General features: G+C 42.1%; 1 protein-coding gene across 1 annotated transcript; it reads left to right on the top strand.

Moving 5' to 3' along the window:
• The first annotated feature begins 77 nt into the window (after window positions 1-77).
• On the top strand, window positions 78-18,915 carry tent4b (terminal nucleotidyltransferase 4B). The gene is made up of 12 exons (XM_026378138.1): window positions 78-987; window positions 11,702-11,825; window positions 13,023-13,069; window positions 13,900-14,020; window positions 14,380-14,487; window positions 14,831-14,959; window positions 15,084-15,297; window positions 15,404-15,530; window positions 15,679-15,782; window positions 15,897-16,102; window positions 16,242-16,388; window positions 16,592-18,915. The coding sequence occupies exons 1-12, from the start codon at window positions 425-427 to the stop codon at window positions 16,748-16,750; spliced, it is 2,049 nt and encodes a 682-aa protein (XP_026233923.1). The 5' UTR covers window positions 78-424; the 3' UTR covers window positions 16,751-18,915.
• Window positions 18,916-18,979: the final 64 nt, after the last annotated feature.

The following is an 18,979-nucleotide window of genomic DNA, read 5'->3' as shown; positions in this document are numbered from 1 at the left end:
TGTGTAACCACTGTCTCCGCCCCTCGTCGCCAGCTCGGCGCATGCGCGTCAGCGCCGCATACGCCGCCATTGAGGGACCCACGATCAGGAGGAAAGGGTCAGAGGCATTTCGACAGGCACCAGCTGCACGTTTCTACGGTCTTCAACCCGAACTTTGCCTTGAGCTACCATTTTTAACACTTGACTCACACTCTTGTCTTATTGCTTTGGATGATTTTGCTTTACAACGGCGTATCGTCATTACTAAGGGACGTGTTTTTACCTGATTCTAGAAGTAACGGGAAGCCGAGCAGCTCGGCTAGCAGCAGCTATAACGAGGCTATAGCAGGCGAGCTAACGTTAGCTAGCGACCTGGCTAGCTGCACACGAGCTGAGCGTCGCTCGGTGGTGGGGTGGGAGGGCGGACTGCCTACAGAGTCGTTTGATGGATCCGAGAATCGCCTGGTTTCAACCAGAACAACGTGGACCCGCTAACAACCTGTGGATGCAGATTTGGGAGACGACACAAGGGCTCGGGTACTTGCATGTAAATAACAGCTACACCACCGGTTCTCAGAGCACACCGAGCCTGAAGGCGAGCATCAACGGGGCGTCGGGAGCCGTCCTCACCAGCAGAAACGGGGCACCGGACTCGAACACAGGCAACGGCAAAGTCAGGACTCAGGGGATGTCGACCTCAGTGGGGGACGGAGAGATAACGGAGCAGCGGGACTTTATACCACTGGAAACCAATAGCAACCACAACAACCGAGCCGCTGGCAGGGGCGGTGTCAGCGCAGGGGGGCAGCAGCAGGGCAATGGGGTCGCGGTGCTTTGGAGGGGGCTGTCGGACGGACACCCCAACAAAAGGAAAAGAGACAACAAAGCTAGCACTTTCGGATTTAATTCCAGCCCCATGAACAGTGCCATTGGCTCCAACACAGGAAGCTATGATGGCTACACGGGCACGCCGTGGAAAGTCAGGAACTACTCGGAGGGAATCATCGGGTAAGAGAGTTTTAACAGTAGATCACACTCTGGCATCAAACCCTCAGAAAGCACATTTTACTGAAGCTGGTGCCCAGACAGCAGGTCACACAGTGGTGGTAACTCCACCAGTGTGAGGCTGTGAACGTCTCAGGGCTCCTCATGTACACCAGGAGCTCATTAACTCCCATTTAACCTGTTTAAACACTCGTACAGGGAAACGACAGAGGCTGGTGATCTCACCCCACCCACTTCACATCCACACCCTCCGAATTCAGTGAAAGTTTTAGGGAATTAGAAAAGCAAGTTTTTGCCTCAAACAGGTTCAGTGATTATGTTATTAACTGTTCAAATAACGTTTTAGTGGATAAATAGTTTAACTACTGTTTATTTTTGGTGACTTTTCATAGAATACACTTTGTAAATCGCATAAACAGGCACAAAAATCAGGTCTTTAAAGATCCTGGATGTTTTCCTGCTTTTTAAACAAGTGAATGAGCCTTGGGGTATTGCAGTGACTCAGTTGTAGGGCAGTTGTCTGTGGTGGTTTGATTCCCAGTCCCCCCCAATTCTTGGCCACATGTCAAAGTGTCTCCTGACACGGCCCTGAACCCCAAACCCAAGTTTTCCCAACGACTTTAATAAAGTATCACTTATTATTATCATCATTCATTTCGCTTTCTCCAGCATCCTCAAGCCCAAATATATTAGACAGTTTTATTTCAGTAGAAATCACGCCTGCATGGGTTTGCCAAAGTTGTCAAAATGCTTTTAATGTTTTGCTGGCAGCAAACATTTGTAATGCTCATTATGACCTAAAGTTTACTTTTATTACCTAATGTACATGCAAAATCTTGCACATTATAAACATTTATCTGTAATGAATACAGTCATGACACTGCTGACAGTGTCAGTTGAAAAGATGTCATGAGGGGCCACAGAGAGGCTGACCTAGAGTGTTGTAGGGTCTTATTTTGGAACAAACATGGACATAGACCTACAGAACTCCACAGTTTTATAAATATCCAGTGCACTTGAACAAAGTAATGACAACTTCCCCGTGGACGAGCATGGCCTTCAGCTGTGGAGAGATTTTAAGCGCTGTGTCTGCACTCATTACGTTGCACAAACTAGCTCAAAAAGCTGTTTAAGGCTTTCGAAGAACGATCCCTGCTCTAACTACTGCTGATTACCTGGATCAGGTCTGTTCAGCCAATAAGAAGCTGTACATGGAGGGATGGTTGGGAAAACAAACAGGGCAGTGGCTCTCAAGGACCACGGCTGGCCTCGCCTGCTTTAGAGATTATAATCTATATACCCTAAAACACAGACACAAAACTCACAGAAACATTGTGGAGAAACTTGTTTATTGACGTGAAATGGGAGAATGCATCTGAATTGGTACCAAAGTGAGGGTGTGGCACATTCATAAAACCAGAGAAAATAGAAAGCTTTCCAATCTACAAAGGCCTAGTGTTTGCTTGTCACAATGTGTTGGGTGATATACTGTTTTGCTCCTAAATAACATCAACAGGTATTCTTCTTAATTCTTGACCAATTTCAACAAGGCAGGGAGATAAAACACAATTATGAAAGATGTTGTGTTGTGTACTTAATGCCAACTGGAGTGATTGTTTGGTTTATGCTTCATGACTTTCTGACCCTGTCAGTTTATGGACCACACTTACACTTCATTCAGTGGATGATTCATTGAATTGTTTACAAACCAGAGACTCCCGCTTCATTCACCGACTGTGAGATTTGATTCAGTGCTGTATATGAACATATGACTATAGAGCCATTTGGTTAGCTTGTTGCTAATAACCAAAGTCGGGCCTTAAACATTAGGCAGTAGTATTAAGTCACATGACGTTTGTTAACAAATAACTATGTCCTTTTCTCAGCTTTGGTTCTTTTAGATATGATGGCAAAGGAAAAATATTTTGGTGGGTGGGGTTGTGTTTAAAAGGCCTTTTAGGTGCAGAGATTTGACTCTTCCCCACCCCTTTCTGTCAGACATGTGTAGACAAGCAGAACCAGCGAGTGGAGCTCTGTCTTTGGCCGATCCTCATTTATAGTAATACGGGAGCTCTGTGTTTGCATAAGGACATTCCTTAGTGATTAGATCTGCTAATACCAAAACCTGAACCTCAGAGCCATGATCACACTCACCATCACAGAGGGCTTTCTGCATAACCACACTGGTAATTCCCAGTGCCATAGTGCTCTATGGCATTACAGGACGTTTTACTTCAAAATGCACATGTGTGTGGATCCCGTGCGTGTGTAGATAAAGGCTATTAGCTTGTGTTGAGTCCAGTTCTGTCTGTGTTCTCACAACACGTGTTGTTGCATGGAACTTGCAGTCTGATCGTGAAATGTGCAGATAAGTGATAAACACCCAGTTGCATTGTTCTGATGGTTTTGGTCACTTGATTTAAAGGTTTAAAGGCTAGAAAAGGGCACAAGGAAAAGTCAAAAGGAAACCAACTCTGCACGGTCATGTGGGCTGCTGTCAGTGTTGTTTATACTGGCTAGCTCCTTCAATAAGTGAGATGCACTGTTGTAAAGTGCAGCTTGTCTCACTGTAGTGCTGCCACCTCATCTTTGAGCAATGTCACTAAGGCAGTATTGCAGTCTTACAGTGGGCAGGCTGAGAAGCAGTGAACATTTAGATTTTAGGCAGAAACCTACAACGAATATTAAGAAGCTGGACTTAAAACTGGTCACTGGTTGTTTTGATCCCCTTTATGTGCTGTCACACATTTGGGTGAAGGGTCAAAAAGTTTGCTTTGGGGTCAGACAAACATAAACGCGAGGGTCATATTTGCAAATAGCAAAAAATGTGCACGTAGGTGTAAGTTTAGTCATTTTCCAAAGGACAGTCTGTGCACTATATTTGACCATGGCTGCTGGCTAGAGAGACTGAGGCGTGTGCTTATTTGTGATTTATGCTCTTCCAATCTCTCTGGAACTGAGTACGTCCGAGTGTTTACATGCACCACAGTACCTCACTGGTACAAAACTGAGCCGGCCCTCTGAGAGAAACCTGATCCCTCTCTGTGTCTCTCCAATCAGAAGGAGAGTTCAAAGGGAGTGTTTCCACTTCATTTTCTGAACTAGACAAGAATTATTTAGAGTCTTTATATGGCCACAGGAAGTAAGCTGAGCCTGGGAGAGCTGTAGTCCATTTCTGTCCTGCTGAACTGGTGTTGTGGGTTTTCATTGTCTAGGCAAGAGGCAGTGTTCCTACGTTCCTGTCATTTATATCACACTGTTTGGTGGATTCACTAGATGGGTCTGCAGTCTCTGTATAATTGGCCAGTGTATTTCCAAGTAGATGAGACACAATCCCAGCCAAGCGCTAAAATAGGATAGCTACACTTAGAGCTACACGTAATTTGATGCGTTGATATCATGACCAATGCTCAGTAGTCCCAACACCCAGTCACATGAGCATTTATGTACAGTGAGTTTAAATGCTGTTTTTACTGGAGTCACTCAGTACAGCAACGTACATGTGTTTGTAGTATTTACATGGCCACAATAGCAAAGTTGACAGAGGTCATTAGAAAGCAGCGAGTCTTTTAACTAATGTAGTTGCAAACACTACTTCAGAAATGTCAGGGCAGAAACTCACAGGTGTGGTTTCTCAGTCAAGTTAACTCAAAGGCTGCTAGTGTTACAACACACATGTAGTGAAATTCCTTTTATGAGGAAGGATTTTTTTCTTGGGTGAGAAATTATTTGACAACTTGGAAGACGGCTGACTTAAGAATGGAAACAAATCCACCTGCTAATGTAACTTGTTGTTTGTTTCTGCATGTCGGGCAGCATGGCCAGCCTCTCTTTGCTCTCCTTGTTTGCCAAGCACTGTCTTTTTATTAACTCGAGTTAATTAAAAATGGGTTTTATAGTCCTGTAAATATTTGGTCAGTCTATACTGTTTGGTACAGTATTTAGTATTGTGGGAGCTTTCAAATGGTATTATATAATTAAAAAGTGTTTTGTTGCAAGTTCATAGACCTCTGTCATAAATTTGTTTTCTGAGGAAAATTCACCGTTTTAGATGTTGAAAGACGTGCACTTCTGTATGTGCACTTTTAATCTCATATCTCTACCTGTGGTGAATGTCTTATTTCTGCAAAAAATTTGCAGAGCACCTGCACCTGACTAATTTAAGTCCAACCCGGTGTTGGCAGCTCATTTCGATTGGTGAAGCAGAACATCACCTGCAGGCTAATGAAATGTGTGGTTAACCGCTCATTGATGAGTAGTCCTGGCTCGTGATTTTGTTGTTGCTGCCTTTTGGAAATTTATGAAGTTCCTTTATTAGAACTGTGGTTCATCCAGGCTCCACTGGCTTTGATATCTAAGTCACACTCTCCTCTCTCTTTCTCTGCTCACTGGCTGGCTCTCAGCCAAAGCATGTAACCCTGTGGAGAGGGAAGCCTGCACGCTGGTCTGTGGGACTGGAGGTGAATTGGGCCCCCTCTGCACAGCACGTGTGGGCAGCTCGCCGTAACTCAGCCTGTAGTGAGGAATGTGTTTTTCTTTTTTCTGCTTTGCAGTGGAAACTTCTCCCATGCTCCAGACTGTTGCACGTGTGTACAGAATGACAGTGATGCTGTAATGGTGTAGTCACAAAGGTTTTCAGTCTGAAATGCTTAATTTACTTGATTGCTTAATTATGAATAAGGAGTTCCATAATCTATATAGTATATTTGAGTTTATTTTCCTCATTTGTGTTTGTGTTTTAAAGACGTTTTTAAAAATGTACCACACCAGTGTCCAGCTGGCCGCAGTCCAGCTACAACAATACAGACATTGTTGCTACACTAGGAGCTACTCAGACTGGGAAGCTTACTACATTGAAGCTGTTTCCCATCAAAAGCAACAATAAACAAAAGGAATGAATTTGGAACAAAGCACACAGTATTTTTCTTTATTTTATCACTATTCAAAGAAGGTATTCAGGTCAGGTGAAAGGAAGGCAGGTGACAGAGACCACTGTCTGTCAGGTTCGGGGAGGGGAAGGAGGCTTACAGGAGGAAACTGCCTTAATCATAACGACACCAGGGAGGTGTGGAGGGGCATGAGAACCATCCCTGGCTACAAGGGAAGGGACAGAAGAAGAACTGACTATCATCAGAAGCAGTATTTGTCATATATTTGTTGTCATTCCAATCAGTGGATGAATTTGTAAACTTGGAGCGTTCTCCTCTTGGTTTGGTGTGTTGCTTTTCACACTGAGAAAAATCCAAGTGTACTAAAAGGCGTCGCATCAAATCACGCGAGAACGTCCTCTCCGCTTATTGGTCAGATGTGTCTGCCGCAGGATCAGAGAACGTAAATACAGGAAGAATCTAAAGTGTTGTGGACTACTGTGTGTATGTGTGACAGGAGAGAGATGATTTGACACACATTGAATGTTAACACATGTTGGTCATTATGTTGATTTATTGTTTATTACAGTACATCGCCTGCATTGTCTTCAGACTTCACCTCCTCATGTCTCCAGGTCTGTCCTGGATTAATTCGACAGCATGTTTTTGGTGGACAAACGAAAGAAATGAAAATCTACACACTACCCAAAGCCCTCAAATCGTATGATTCACAGCATTTGATCCCGTTTTGGTTAGGTACGCTTTCTCACCATGAGGAACACACCAGAGTATGCTAGATGATGCGGATCGAGACCACCTCTTTTAGGAGTCTCTGTGCAGTTGTTGGGGTGCACACTCGGGAGCATTAATAAACAATAATCAGCAGGATGACCGACCCGTGTTAACATTCATTATAAAATCATCTCTCTCCTGTCACACAAACATACAGTACTCCACTACACTTTACATTCTGTACTTCTGTGTTTACTCTTTCTGTTCCTGTGGCAGACACATCTGACCGATAAGCGGAGAGAACATTCTTGCATGATTTGACGTGATGCATTTTAGTACACTTGTTTTTTTCTGAGTGTGAAAAGAAACTGAACCAAGAGGAAAATGCTCCAAGTTTATAAACTCGTCCACTGATTCACACGCGCTAAGCTGTGAAAACACCCTCAGTTTCCACACAGAAAGTGGGTTTCAGAAAGCTATCAATGAAGTGGCTGACTTGTGTAATACATCAAACCCATTGAACAGTGCGTTTGTACTGGCACTAGACTATCTTTATTTATTGTCAAATTGTTTCTGTTTTGACCACAGTGCGCTGCTGCATCACTCAAGCATGGCCAAGCCTATCGCCAGCAGCCAGCAGTGTTTCTGTGTAACCAGAGTAGTTTTGTTCCAGTGGCCAACATTTAGCAGCCCAGATCAGCTTATTGATGAAACATTAATGAATTAGCCATCTGCGAGACATCGACACCTCTGCTTCTGTTTGTCTGGCTGTCCTCATTTTGAAAAGCAGTGTGTGATGTGATGTGTTTGCCTGCTGGCAGTCATGTCAACCTGAAGCTGCCCTCGGTTGGTGCAGAGCTTCTGAGCCGTGGTGTCATATAACAAACACTATCCTCTTTTGTTGCACAGGCTGTCAAGGCCCACGATTTCGAACCCTTGTAAAATTAAAGGTCAGCATGATGTTGGAACATGTTTTGGGAAAATATAGTTTAATCACCAACAGTGTTCATGGCTTTGAACACATCAGCAAACTCATGTTTTAGTTTTTTCTTGAAACATGGTTCTTAATAATGTTACATTAAGTATTAAATTCTCTGATACAGATTTGACAAACACCTTTGTACTGTAGTACAAACATAATCTGAATACTCAGTGAGCGGTGCTGAGTGTGATATGACTATAACCTATTTTCCCTTCATCCTACCCAATTAACAGATGGCTCTTGTTCACATGAAGGCATTTCAGCGCCACACCCAGTCCTCTCTCCCTCTCTTCCTCTCTGGTTTTTTGCTGTTTCACCTTAACCATGTCGGACATGCCTGGTCATTTTCTTCGTGTTCATCTTTTTCCTAGTGTTTGCTCACTCTTTCTTCTTTGTATGTATACTTGCTGTATCAAATTTTCTTTTTCCATTTACCCTCCCCTACATCCTTGTTTAAGCTACAAAATGTGGAACTGTGCTTCTAGCACAAGTGATTTGATGCTCTGCGGCTCTGTAGGAATTTCAGGAGTCATACTCCAGCTTGTTATGAAGCACTGTTTTGTAATACATAGATGAGGGATCCAGGAACCGGGGACTGGTTTCAATGTAAACCATGGTAAAACCCCTAACAGATAGTATGAGTGTTTCAAAATTCATCAAAGTCTCCTACACACTGGTATAGCATGCAACCTGGGCTTCTTTTCAGTCTGTGAAACATGGGGAAAGGCAGTGTCAATGCTTCAGAGATATTTCTTGGCCAAGTACCAAGTATCAAATGTGGTTGTGTATATAGTTTTTAAGAGCTGAGGGTAACTTTATTGAGTATGGTTATAACTGCCGTTTCTTGGGTGCCAGAGAAAGATAATAATAATAATAAAAATGTAACAACACCAATAATAATGATAACATGCCTGTCATTGCCATTGGATTTCAGTTTGTATATCAGTATAACCTTTTGAACAGTGAGCTGGTCGTGTTTATTCCCCTCTAGCTAGGCTGTACTGTCTGACACTGCACAACATATTCATGGAGCCTTGGCTGCAGTGGTACCACAGCTCAATTATTAATCAAACGGTATGTCTACGGCTTGCTGTCAGAAGAAAGTTTAGCACTTATTTTGCCCTCTATCTCCTTACCCTGATATGGCTTTAACTATAACAGCACTAACATTTCAACATGCAACCAGTAGCAACATTTTAGTGGCACTGGAATAACATTTCAGAGGAGACGGGGAGAGAGAACGTTTCCCCCCTCCCCTAAGAGCCTCAGCTCTCCTGATCCACGAGATTACATAACATTACTATCATACAGGCAAGTGGAATAATCAGATAAGCAGTGCCAAGGGTCCGTGTGCTTTCTAGGCAGGCGCAAGACTGAGATGTTATTTGATCCAAGGAGGTGGAGAATAAGATGTGATTTCCTGTGGTTGCTCTGGATCACGTGATGTTAAGGGAGCAGTAGTAGCCTGTTTGCTGTGAAATGAAACCTACTGGTGCTGTAGTGGAGTGGAGATGCTCTCATCTCAGTGATGTCAGCTTTGCCGAAAGTGGTTTTTAGTTCAATTTATTTCACAGTAATAGCAGAAAACGTCAACACAAGTCATAAAAAAATGCCTTTTGTTTAAATTTGTGTTTATAGAAGTTTGATAATACATTGAAGACAATGCCCAAAGCTTCTAACCTATGTAATCCTTCAGTTCAGTTCGTATATCAAGTTACTTTGAGCTGGTATCAGACTTTGGGCTGAGGTGTCTTAATGATACAGAGCTATTGATAGCTGAGTTCTATTAACCACGAAATCAAAACTAATTTTGTAGTTTAAACGCAGACTGTAGCTGCAGAGTTTCTTTTACTCTGAAATGAAACCTAATGCTTCTGTGTTTGAGGCTGAATTCTGCATCGTGTACAGGGAAAAGAGATTAGTCATTAAAATTTCGTTCAACATGCTTTTTTTTTTTTGTTTTGTTTTTAAGAGGGCATGTGCAGGACAAAGGCTGCAGTCACCACTCTAGTACTATCAGCTGAGAAGTGTGTGGGGTGAAAGGAGAGATCCTTGCATGCATTCTTGTTTTTAAATAAAGTCTGCCCGAAATCCAACTAAAACTGAAACCACAACGTGTCCCGTAGACATTTCTTAAACACTTTGTGCTGTAAAAAGTAGCCGGCGACTGACAGTCGCTGTGCGTGTTTCTCTCACAGCAGGACTCTCAGTAACCTTGTTATTTGAGTGCACGTAAATGCACTGATTGAAATGAAATCATGTTAATCAGTTCAGTTTAGTTCAGTTATGTCTTTATTTGTGGTCAGCTCTCTGAAGGTTTCTCCATGATAGATCACTATTTAGTTATAGGATGTGTCTGTGTGACAGACTGATTGTAATAAAGAAGAACTCACTTGTAGTAGAAAGAAAATGGTTCATTGAGCAGTTGACTTTAGTAACCTATCAGTGAACTGCACTGGGTTGGGAGTTTTTAGACTGTTTAGACTGAAACCTTTTCTTTTTTCTAAATGGTTAATGCATAAGCAACCTTGCAGTGCTGGACTGGTTGTTTGTGCACGTGTATACGTCTGTGTGCCTGCATGTTTGTGTTCTTATTTGTCCGCCCACAGCGTACATGTGTATGCAGACAAAACTGGTCAGTGGAAAGGTCGGAGTGTGTGGGCAGAGCGACCTGTTCCAAGGACAAATGTGGTCCCTTTGCCTAGCCTGCCCTTACTGTGTTTTCACTGACGTTATGCTGGTTTCACAGTAGGACTTCCTATTTTGTTTTTAGTTTGTCCTACAGTTTGCCAAAAAAAGAAATAGTTTGTGGAAAACTTTGCTAGTTCACTTTTAGAAGATAAACTCTTACTTTCACTGTCAGTGTTAATAGTTTGATCTGCAGACACCAAGAAGCACGACAGCCTGTGTGCTGGCAAAGATGCTTTACATCATAATGCCAGAACGCATCAGTCAGTGTCAGGGCCTGAATTTTGGTGCAAGATTGCACATAATTAACTAATAATATTTCCACACACATTTACAGTGATTTTAGATAACACCACCATACTTGGCACTCTCTGTCCCCTCCCTCTACAAGACTACAGGCTTTCTCTGCTGTTCCACTGTCTCTCGCTAAGGTACATTCCAGTTTCAGTGATACAAACATAGTAGTATACAAAATTAGTACTAGAATTTACTATCGCAAGTGCAAGTAATGTCAGCGTTAACGTTACTCCTCAGGATCAGGGACGGTGATGTTACAAAAATGATCAACAGTCCAAAGACAAGTTTCAGGTTATTTAGCTCAAATTTAATGGTGAAATGAGCTGCTCTGTTTTTAACCTGCGGTGCTGCGCATTTTACCAGCTGACCTTAGCAAATGTACAGAACTTTAAGTCACCCCTCACACCGCGACATAGCAGCCATACAACTCACACAGCAGCAGTGAAAAGACAGTGTGAGGCAGATTCTGCAAAGAACGTGATGATGTTGAGTGCTCCTAAAAGAGAAAAACATAAAAACATATAAAAGCAGTGTATGTAGTTCAGAGGATCCCTGATGCTAGAAAAATGTTGTTTGTGTGATTGATGGGATGTGTGAGTGTAGATGCACTGGTACAAAATACATTAATTCACTGAGTAATGGAAACGTCACAGGACTGATGCCTATTTCAGAGTTTGTCCTTCATTAAGATCAGTTTGATTTATTTTATTTTTTTTAAGTTTTCAAGTGGAAAGCTGAGGTGACAGAGGACAGGGAAATAATAGAGCATGGTGATGAGGAAAAAAGGGGGCCACCAAAAGAAAAGGTAAGGACACTGATTTAGCTCACAGTGATGAGCACTGGGAGAGGGGAGAGAGGAAAAAAAGACAAAAAGTAATGGTTCACAGAATTCCTTAACTTGCGGGTGAGCAGTGGAATACACTTGCGACAGTATACTAATATGTCCTGTCAGTGTGACTAGGACCTTTTTATAGGAGTCTTATGTAAGCATACATACTCAGTCTTTTGTGGTACAGCTGCTCTACTATGTATATACATACCACTACTACTATGAACTATGAACTTATAAGTTGTATTTTCCTCATGTGTATGTCTATACTTCCACATTCTCCAACTCTTTACACAATCCTCTGTTCCGTGCACTGCGCAGGTTACACGAGGAGATCAATGACTTCTATGACTACATCTCCCCACGTCCAGAGGAGAAGAAGATGAGACTGGAGGTGGTGGACAGAATCAAGGGAGTCATCAACGACCTGTGGCCCAGTGCTGAGGTACACATCACGGCAATATGTGGCTAGTACGGTGTAACAGACCCGATTTTCCTTTGTTGCACTGATAATCAGAGTGAGAATTATGGTCTCAGTAATTTACAGTGTGTATTGGAGCCAGGCTGTAAGCTAATGGCTACAAACTTTGGTCTTTCATAACATCTTCTTTTCTTTTATCTCCCTGCCGCACAATGCTCCACTTGGGTCATTGTAATCTGCTACCATCTTAGACATGCTTGCATCTGCTGACTTTGATCCTTCTGATAAGGTGTCTACATGGAGCTTAGCGGCTCCTAAATTAAGGAACACAATACTGACCTAAGCTCGGCTAGTTTTACTTCTTATTCACTGTGGAGTGGGCAGGGACTACTTAGTCATCTTTTGTTTAAGTGACATGTAAAAGGAGAGTTGTTCTGGTTAAGTACCAACACTCTTACTAAGTTCTCTGTACACCACTTTAGCTTAGCTTTAAAACTTTCTTAAACTCTCAAACCTACTGTGTAAAGGTTTAACTGGAGAGTGGCATAATGCCATAAGATAAAACACAGCTCACCTTTGTGACTACTTACAGTTCCCTTGCCCTTCACAGAACTCTTACCATTCATGCATTCATTCACAAAAATGGCTCTGCAATCAGCTTATCCCTGAACATGTGACTGGGCTGTAAACCAAAGTTTATACTACTGGATAATGTGGGTTGTGGGCAGGAGGTTTAGGATGAGGGCTTAAGTCTATTTTTGTTTGGGCACCAATTTGTGTGCGGTCAGTGGGATGTCAAAAGGCACAAGATAGAAGAACATTTAGTCTCCTCAGAAGTGGTTGAGGTTCAGAGATCAGTGGCTGTTTTGTAAGTAAACATTTTGCCAGTTTTGATTTCCAACCATCTCCACATCAACAACAGCAAAATGCAAAAGAAATAATATCTCCTCATTTCCTCAAGGCCATCCTTGTGTTACTTCAACGGCACACTTTTTCTGTTTTTGCCCTTTCTTGTACCACACCTACGCTTTTTGTTTGGGCTTGTCATTAAATCACTGTGCTAAGCTCTAGAAAAAAGTTATATGTGCAGCTTGGAGAACAGGTTTTTTTTTCTGCAGAGAAGCTTAGCGTGGGAATATCAAAGAATTGATAAAACACAAATGTGTATGTCTGTGTGTGCGTGTGTGTGTGTGTAATCTTGTGCGCCTTCTCTCTCTTCAGGTTCAGGTGTTTGGGAGCTTCAGCACAGGCCTCTATCTGCCAACAAGGTGAGCTAGTTAGTTTTCCTAAACCAACCCAGAGATTTAAACACATGCTTCCCTTTTTTTTTTTTAATACCAAACTGACTTTGAACTGGCACAGTGCCAGAACTACTTAACCCTGTCAAGGAGAATGTGCCCTGTCATGCCAGCTTTTCCTTTGAGGATCAAGGATCAAGTCATTTTTAGCACTGTTTATCCTGGATCTCTTAAAAACTTGGTTCTCAGAGAGACTTGTGATTGCTGATAGATACAAACACACACCTATCTACACACACACAACAAATCATGGGCCAATGAAACACAGACATGTCACCTGGATTAGTGTAATCCGGACACTATACCGAGGACTTTAATGGGGCTAAGCAGTTTGAGACTGAGTTTGTAGATGCTTATTTTTGACTGTGTGATTTGCGTCTGTTTTTCTGGAAACTTTGTAAAGAGTGTCTATATTTCAGCTACGAGGTACGAGTAATTTTGGCTGTGTGCTGGCACAGTCGTGTTTGCATTTGTCTTGTGTGCATGTCTGTGTGTAGTAAACACAAGGTACACACACTGCTTAGTTGATCTTTGCTTTGCCACAAGAGGGAAGCAGAGCCATCTGTCTGCAGTGAACCACCATGTGGAGGATATTTAAAAATGGCATTTTGGCTCTCTACAAATCCTGTGCTGGAAGAAAGAAATAGAAAATGCAAATAATATTGTAACATGTTTGCCACATTACAGACTTGTTGGAGGTGTTATGTGAGAAAAAAGTCCTGTTTTGTGTTTCAGTTGCTACTGTATGAAACATATTGGACCTAAGTTGTACCCTCTGTTTTTTTTTTTTCCCCTGCCAGTGACATTGACTTGGTGGTCTTCGGGAAATGGGAGACACTTCCTCTCTGGACGCTGGAAGAGGCTCTCCGTAAGAGAAACGTTGCAGATGAGAACTCCATCAAGGTTTTGGATAAAGCCACGGTAAGACTACCCACGAGCAAATGTTGTTTGTGTTGCAAATTTAGACTGAATTTGTTTTTGTAAGAATAGGAGGAGACAGCGAGTGTGATTAAAATATGTAAAAACTTTTTTTTAACCATGTATTTTTTTGACTAAGGGTTTTCAGACTTTTTGCCAGTACATGATAAAGTGAAGATTCTTAACAATTCACCTACATACAACTTTTTTGAGCAACTACACCATATACTGTATATCACGTTTTATGAACGTTTGTATAATCATGTGCTATAGTATTTCGTAAGTATCAGTAAGTTCAGCACCAGGTCGGGAGTTTGACTTGGACCTAAACTGTACTCTCTGACCGTGTGTTATGTTCACAGGTTCCCATCATCAAACTGACCGACTCGTTCACTGAAGTCAAAGTGGACATCAGCTTCAACGTGAAGAGTGGCGTTAAAGCTGCTTGGCTCATCAAGGAATTCAAAGAGGTACGAATTGTAGTTTCAAGGAGGATGTGCTGTCGGACAGGACAAGTTAAGATGTTTCAAAATATTGTACTTGTTTATGTTTTTCATATATCTTTGAAAAATATAAGCTTTGGTTAATGAAATGCATATTTTGTTTGGCCTGACTTAAATCTAATCAGTGCTTATTGTGTTTAACAAATATCTGACAGAAGCAACGTTACGTTGTAACACACCAGCTGTTAAATGTTTCATGTGGGCCCCGTCTGCTGAATTTGTGTGATATATTTGTCAGGTTAATAAAATCCATTACTTTTTAATTGACTTCAACCTCCTCTCCTCCTCTTTTTACTGTTTTGTCCTTTAGAAATATCCTGTGCTGCCTTACCTGGTCCTGGTGCTGAAACAGTTCCTACTGCAGAGGGACCTCAATGAGGTTTTTACTGGTGGAATAGGTTCCTACAGTCTCTTTCTCATGGCTGTCAGCTTCCTGCAGGTCAGACACACTTGGTCATCAATAAGAGCTCTTAATAGAAATAGTTAATAGTCTGGAGCTGGTCAAAAGATATTGAAATTCCTGCTTTGCCAGTTCCGTTCAACCATACTGCCTTCTCTTCCAGCTTCACTACAGGGAGGATGTGTGCAGTCCCAACATCAACATCGGTGTTCTTCTCATTGAATTCTTTGAGCTTTACGGTCGTCAGTTCAACTACCTGAAGACGGGCATCAGGATAAAAGACGGAGGTTGCTACGTTGCCAAAGACGAGGTCCAGAAGAACATGATGGACGGTTACAGACCCTCCATGCTCTACATTGAGGACCCACTGCAGCCAGGTAGGAAGATATCCCCACAATAAAAAATAAAAGATTGCAGACTTTCCACATATTCACATGGCATGTATTGGCATGTAGTCGCAAATATCCGTCTTGTCTCTGACAGACAACGATGTTGGACGGAGCTCATATGGTGCTATGCAGGTGAAGCAGGCATTTGACTATGCCTATGTAGTGCTCAGCCACGCTGTATCACCCATCGCCAAGTACTATCCCAATAATGAGAGTGAGAGGTAAGGATCTCACTGAAGCAGCTGTTCACTTATTGGAAAGGAGAGACAGATAATAAGCTGTGTCTAATCAAGATTGTTTCAGTTGGATCACTGCTTGGTCATTCAGGCCTTCACTGAAGCTATTTTTTTCTTGTGAATCCCATCACAGCATACTTGGCAGAATAATCCGGGTCACACAGGAAGTGGATGAATACAGACAATGGATCCAAAAGAACTGGGGGAGCCCATCTCAGAATGATCTGCCACTTAACAGTATGTTCCAGCACTTGAATGTATTCAATATCACATTTTTTTTTCTAGTCACAGTGCTCTAAAAGCTCACCTGACCTTCATGTCTGCATTTGTTTACCTTCTCTGCTTCTGTAGGAAATGATGTCACACTGTTTGAGTCCCAGCAGCTTGACGAGTGCAACAACAACGTACCAGATGATGACGATGTAGTTGTAGTTCTACCATCACCTCCTTGCAGCAAAACCTCCTCCAACTCTTCCTCTCTATCTCCTTCACTGCGTTCCTCTCCTTCCTCATCCCCACTGTCTCCTTCGTCCACCTCCTCCAGCTCCAGCGATGCGGTCAGTCCTGCAGCTGCACACACACACACACACACACACACCAGCTTATAATATTGTACGATTGCATTTATTTGTTGCATGTGCAACTTAATGAGAAACTTTAAACTTAAAACTTTTTGTGGTCACTTTTGTTCCCCAGGACTCTGATGGCACGCCGTGTAAGACAGCCAAGCAGCAGTCTGGGCAGGGCTCCACCGACCACAGAGAAAAGTCTGCTGGAGTTAGTAATCATCGAACACAGACCCACACTACCAGCACTCCATCTGGAAGAAGCAAAGGAGGAAAGGTGCCCTCAGCTTTAACTTATTCATATACCATATGTATTGTACATCACAAAAAAAAAAAGGGGAAGAGAATCTGTTGTCTTAAATGTAAATCAGTTCAATATTTAGCAGATGTTGTGGTTCTCTAGTTCTCTGCCCTGTACAGTGTTTTTCCCAAGGGAAATCATGCAGAAACACTTATCTTGTGTTTGTGCTCTGACCACAGGCAAGAATGTCTCGTAACCACACTAAGAGTGGCCACCACGGGCAGCAGAGCTCCTCCTCCAGTACCAAAAGTCATCCGAACAACAAGACACACCAACAGGGCAACAGCAAAAAGAGGAAAAATGTGCGAGACTCTACACGAGAGGACCTCTGCAGATAGGGGTGACCTCGCCTGCCCCCTTTGCCCCGTCCTTGTCTGCAACTGACTGACTGTCAAGTCCCACTTCTGCTGCCAGCCTCTGGAGGTTGTTAGTAGTATCAAAACACCTATAGTATCTGTCTCTCTGTCAAAGATTTCAGAGTGACGGGGAACTATTTCTAGCAGAAAAAGAACAAAAAAAAAGAAGCAAATTGTTATAGGAAATGGGGTTTAATTTCTTCGACCTGAACTGAAATCACAAAGGATAAATGCTCATTTGCTTCCTAACCACTTTTTTAATGGAGCGGTTTTCCTTCCCAGCACCAGCATCTACACCACATGCCTCTTGCACCTCCTGCCGTACAGGAGTAGACAGGTCAGGTGTCTGGGATCTACTCTGGAGCAATACCCGGAGCTGCTGGCTAGGATCAAATGTTTTTATCAAAACAAAACATTAAAAAAAAAAAGCAAATGGCTTAAAATGTACAAAAACAAATATGTTATGTTGAAGAACAGACAGATATGTACACTGATTTTTTCTTTTAAAGATGGTAACTTACAAATGCAATCAGTAAGAGTGGGACATAACTTATGCATGAGGTTTCTTTTTGTTTGATTTCTCTGTTGATTTCCATCTGTTTTGTTATGTCTAAACAGGTTATAGAAATATTTGTACAAAAACGCATCAGAAAAAAAAGTCAAAAATACAAATAAGAGATTGTTTCATATTACCTTTTTACAAGATTGAAGTCATGTAAACGTGCACATCTCGTGCTGCCCAGCTTTTGCGGCCCAAAGCCAAGAGCTGGTTTGGGTCCCATTGCCAACATAAATCATCAGCATCTACTTTTTTTTCCTGGTTGCTCTCTGTGAGTGTGCTACAGTGTTAATACAGTATTTAGCCTTGAGTGAGCCAGTGCTCACATATACAACCCTATAGATGACTGGGTGGAGTTTGATCTCTCCCAGCTATTTGAATAGCACAGCCACACCAGTGTAGAGGCTTTAAGACTACAGGTTTAAATTAATAAGGGGTAATAATGATTTTATTGAAAAATCCTACACTTGAAAAAAACAAAACATAAAAAAAAAAGACAGGTTAACAATACAAACTGTTCCTTTGGTAATTTGCATACTACAAAATCATTTGTATGTGTTAAATGTATTTATTTTTTTATTAATTATATGAACATAGTATGGATAAATATATAATTAACATTAGAGCCCATATGTTTGAGTCCTATATTTGAAAATGGGACATGTTGTGGGGAGGTGGGGTGGGAATAGGTATATTCAGGTACAGTAAAATACCACCTTTACTATTTAATTGGATTGTTTTCTTTTCAGTGACAGTTGTGTGACCAAGTAACTTTGGGAAGATTTGAGACCATTTTACAAGTCATACGGTAATAATCTTGTTTTAATATGTGGCTGGTCTACTTAGTTTAAAAGGGAGCTGATTTTTTTTTGTTTTTCTTTTTTCTTTTATAAACTATCATAGCAACAAACACTTCTTCCATATGTCAGTACCCCTCTATCGTTGCAGTTCAACAACTAACCTGTAGATGGAGTCATTCTCCAAGTCTTCCTCCACACAGCGCTTGTAAACTGCATTTGAATGATTGAGCCTCGTCATTTTTTGTGATCTGACAACAGACTGATTTCTCCACTGAATGGGCAGCTGCACATAGAAAAACCCGAGTCAAGCTGAGTGCTCGCTTAAACGGGAAGTGAGACAAGGAAGCACAGTGCAACCACCAGATAGTCCATTTTAAACGCGTGAAGAGTCACCCACAGCAAAGCAAAACAAGTAGCCAGCAATAACTACCACCTGTGTCTGCGATCATCGCCGCAGCTACAGGGAGGCATGCTCACCGTTTACCCTGGTGTTAGGACAGTGAAGCACATTTGATCCGTGCACCAACCTGCAGCCTGTTCAATCCAGTGTTGACACAAAAGAGCGGGTTTAATGGCGGCTGTGTTTTAAATGCAGTATAGAAGCGCTGGTGTTGTGGTCGGAGTCCAGGGAGGAAGGTAAATGAAGTTATTCGTGCCATCTGAATGTCCACTGACCATGTTTCTTCACCGGGGGGGGGGGCTTCGAAACCCAACTGTACTCATAATGAACCGTTGTTTCTCTGCAGCTACAATTCAATTCATGCAATAAAAACGACACAATAAAACCACGCTGCCGAGCCGACTCCCTGCTTTGTTCTGTTCAGACTTGATGTGCAGCGTGTGTTTACTGGA

Source organism: Anabas testudineus, chromosome 3 (genome assembly GCF_900324465.2).
Source record: "Anabas testudineus chromosome 3, fAnaTes1.2, whole genome shotgun sequence".
Lineage (NCBI taxonomy): Eukaryota > Metazoa > Chordata > Actinopteri > Anabantiformes > Anabantidae > Anabas > Anabas testudineus.
This window is presented reverse-complemented; position numbering and strand designations above follow the sequence as displayed.

Bases quoted from the DNA above. Each gene is read 5' to 3' on its own strand.
- tent4b (XM_026378138.1), top strand. From the start codon at position 425: ATGGATCCGAGAATCGCCTGGTTTCAACCAGAACAACGTGGACCCGCT. The intron at 13,070-13,899 runs GTGAGCTAGTTA...TTCCCCTGCCAG, and splicing joins GGCCTCTATCTGCCAACAAG to TGACATTGACTTGGTGGTCT. The intron at 15,783-15,896 runs GTATGTTCCAGC...CTGCTTCTGTAG, and splicing joins GAATGATCTGCCACTTAACA to GAAATGATGTCACACTGTTT.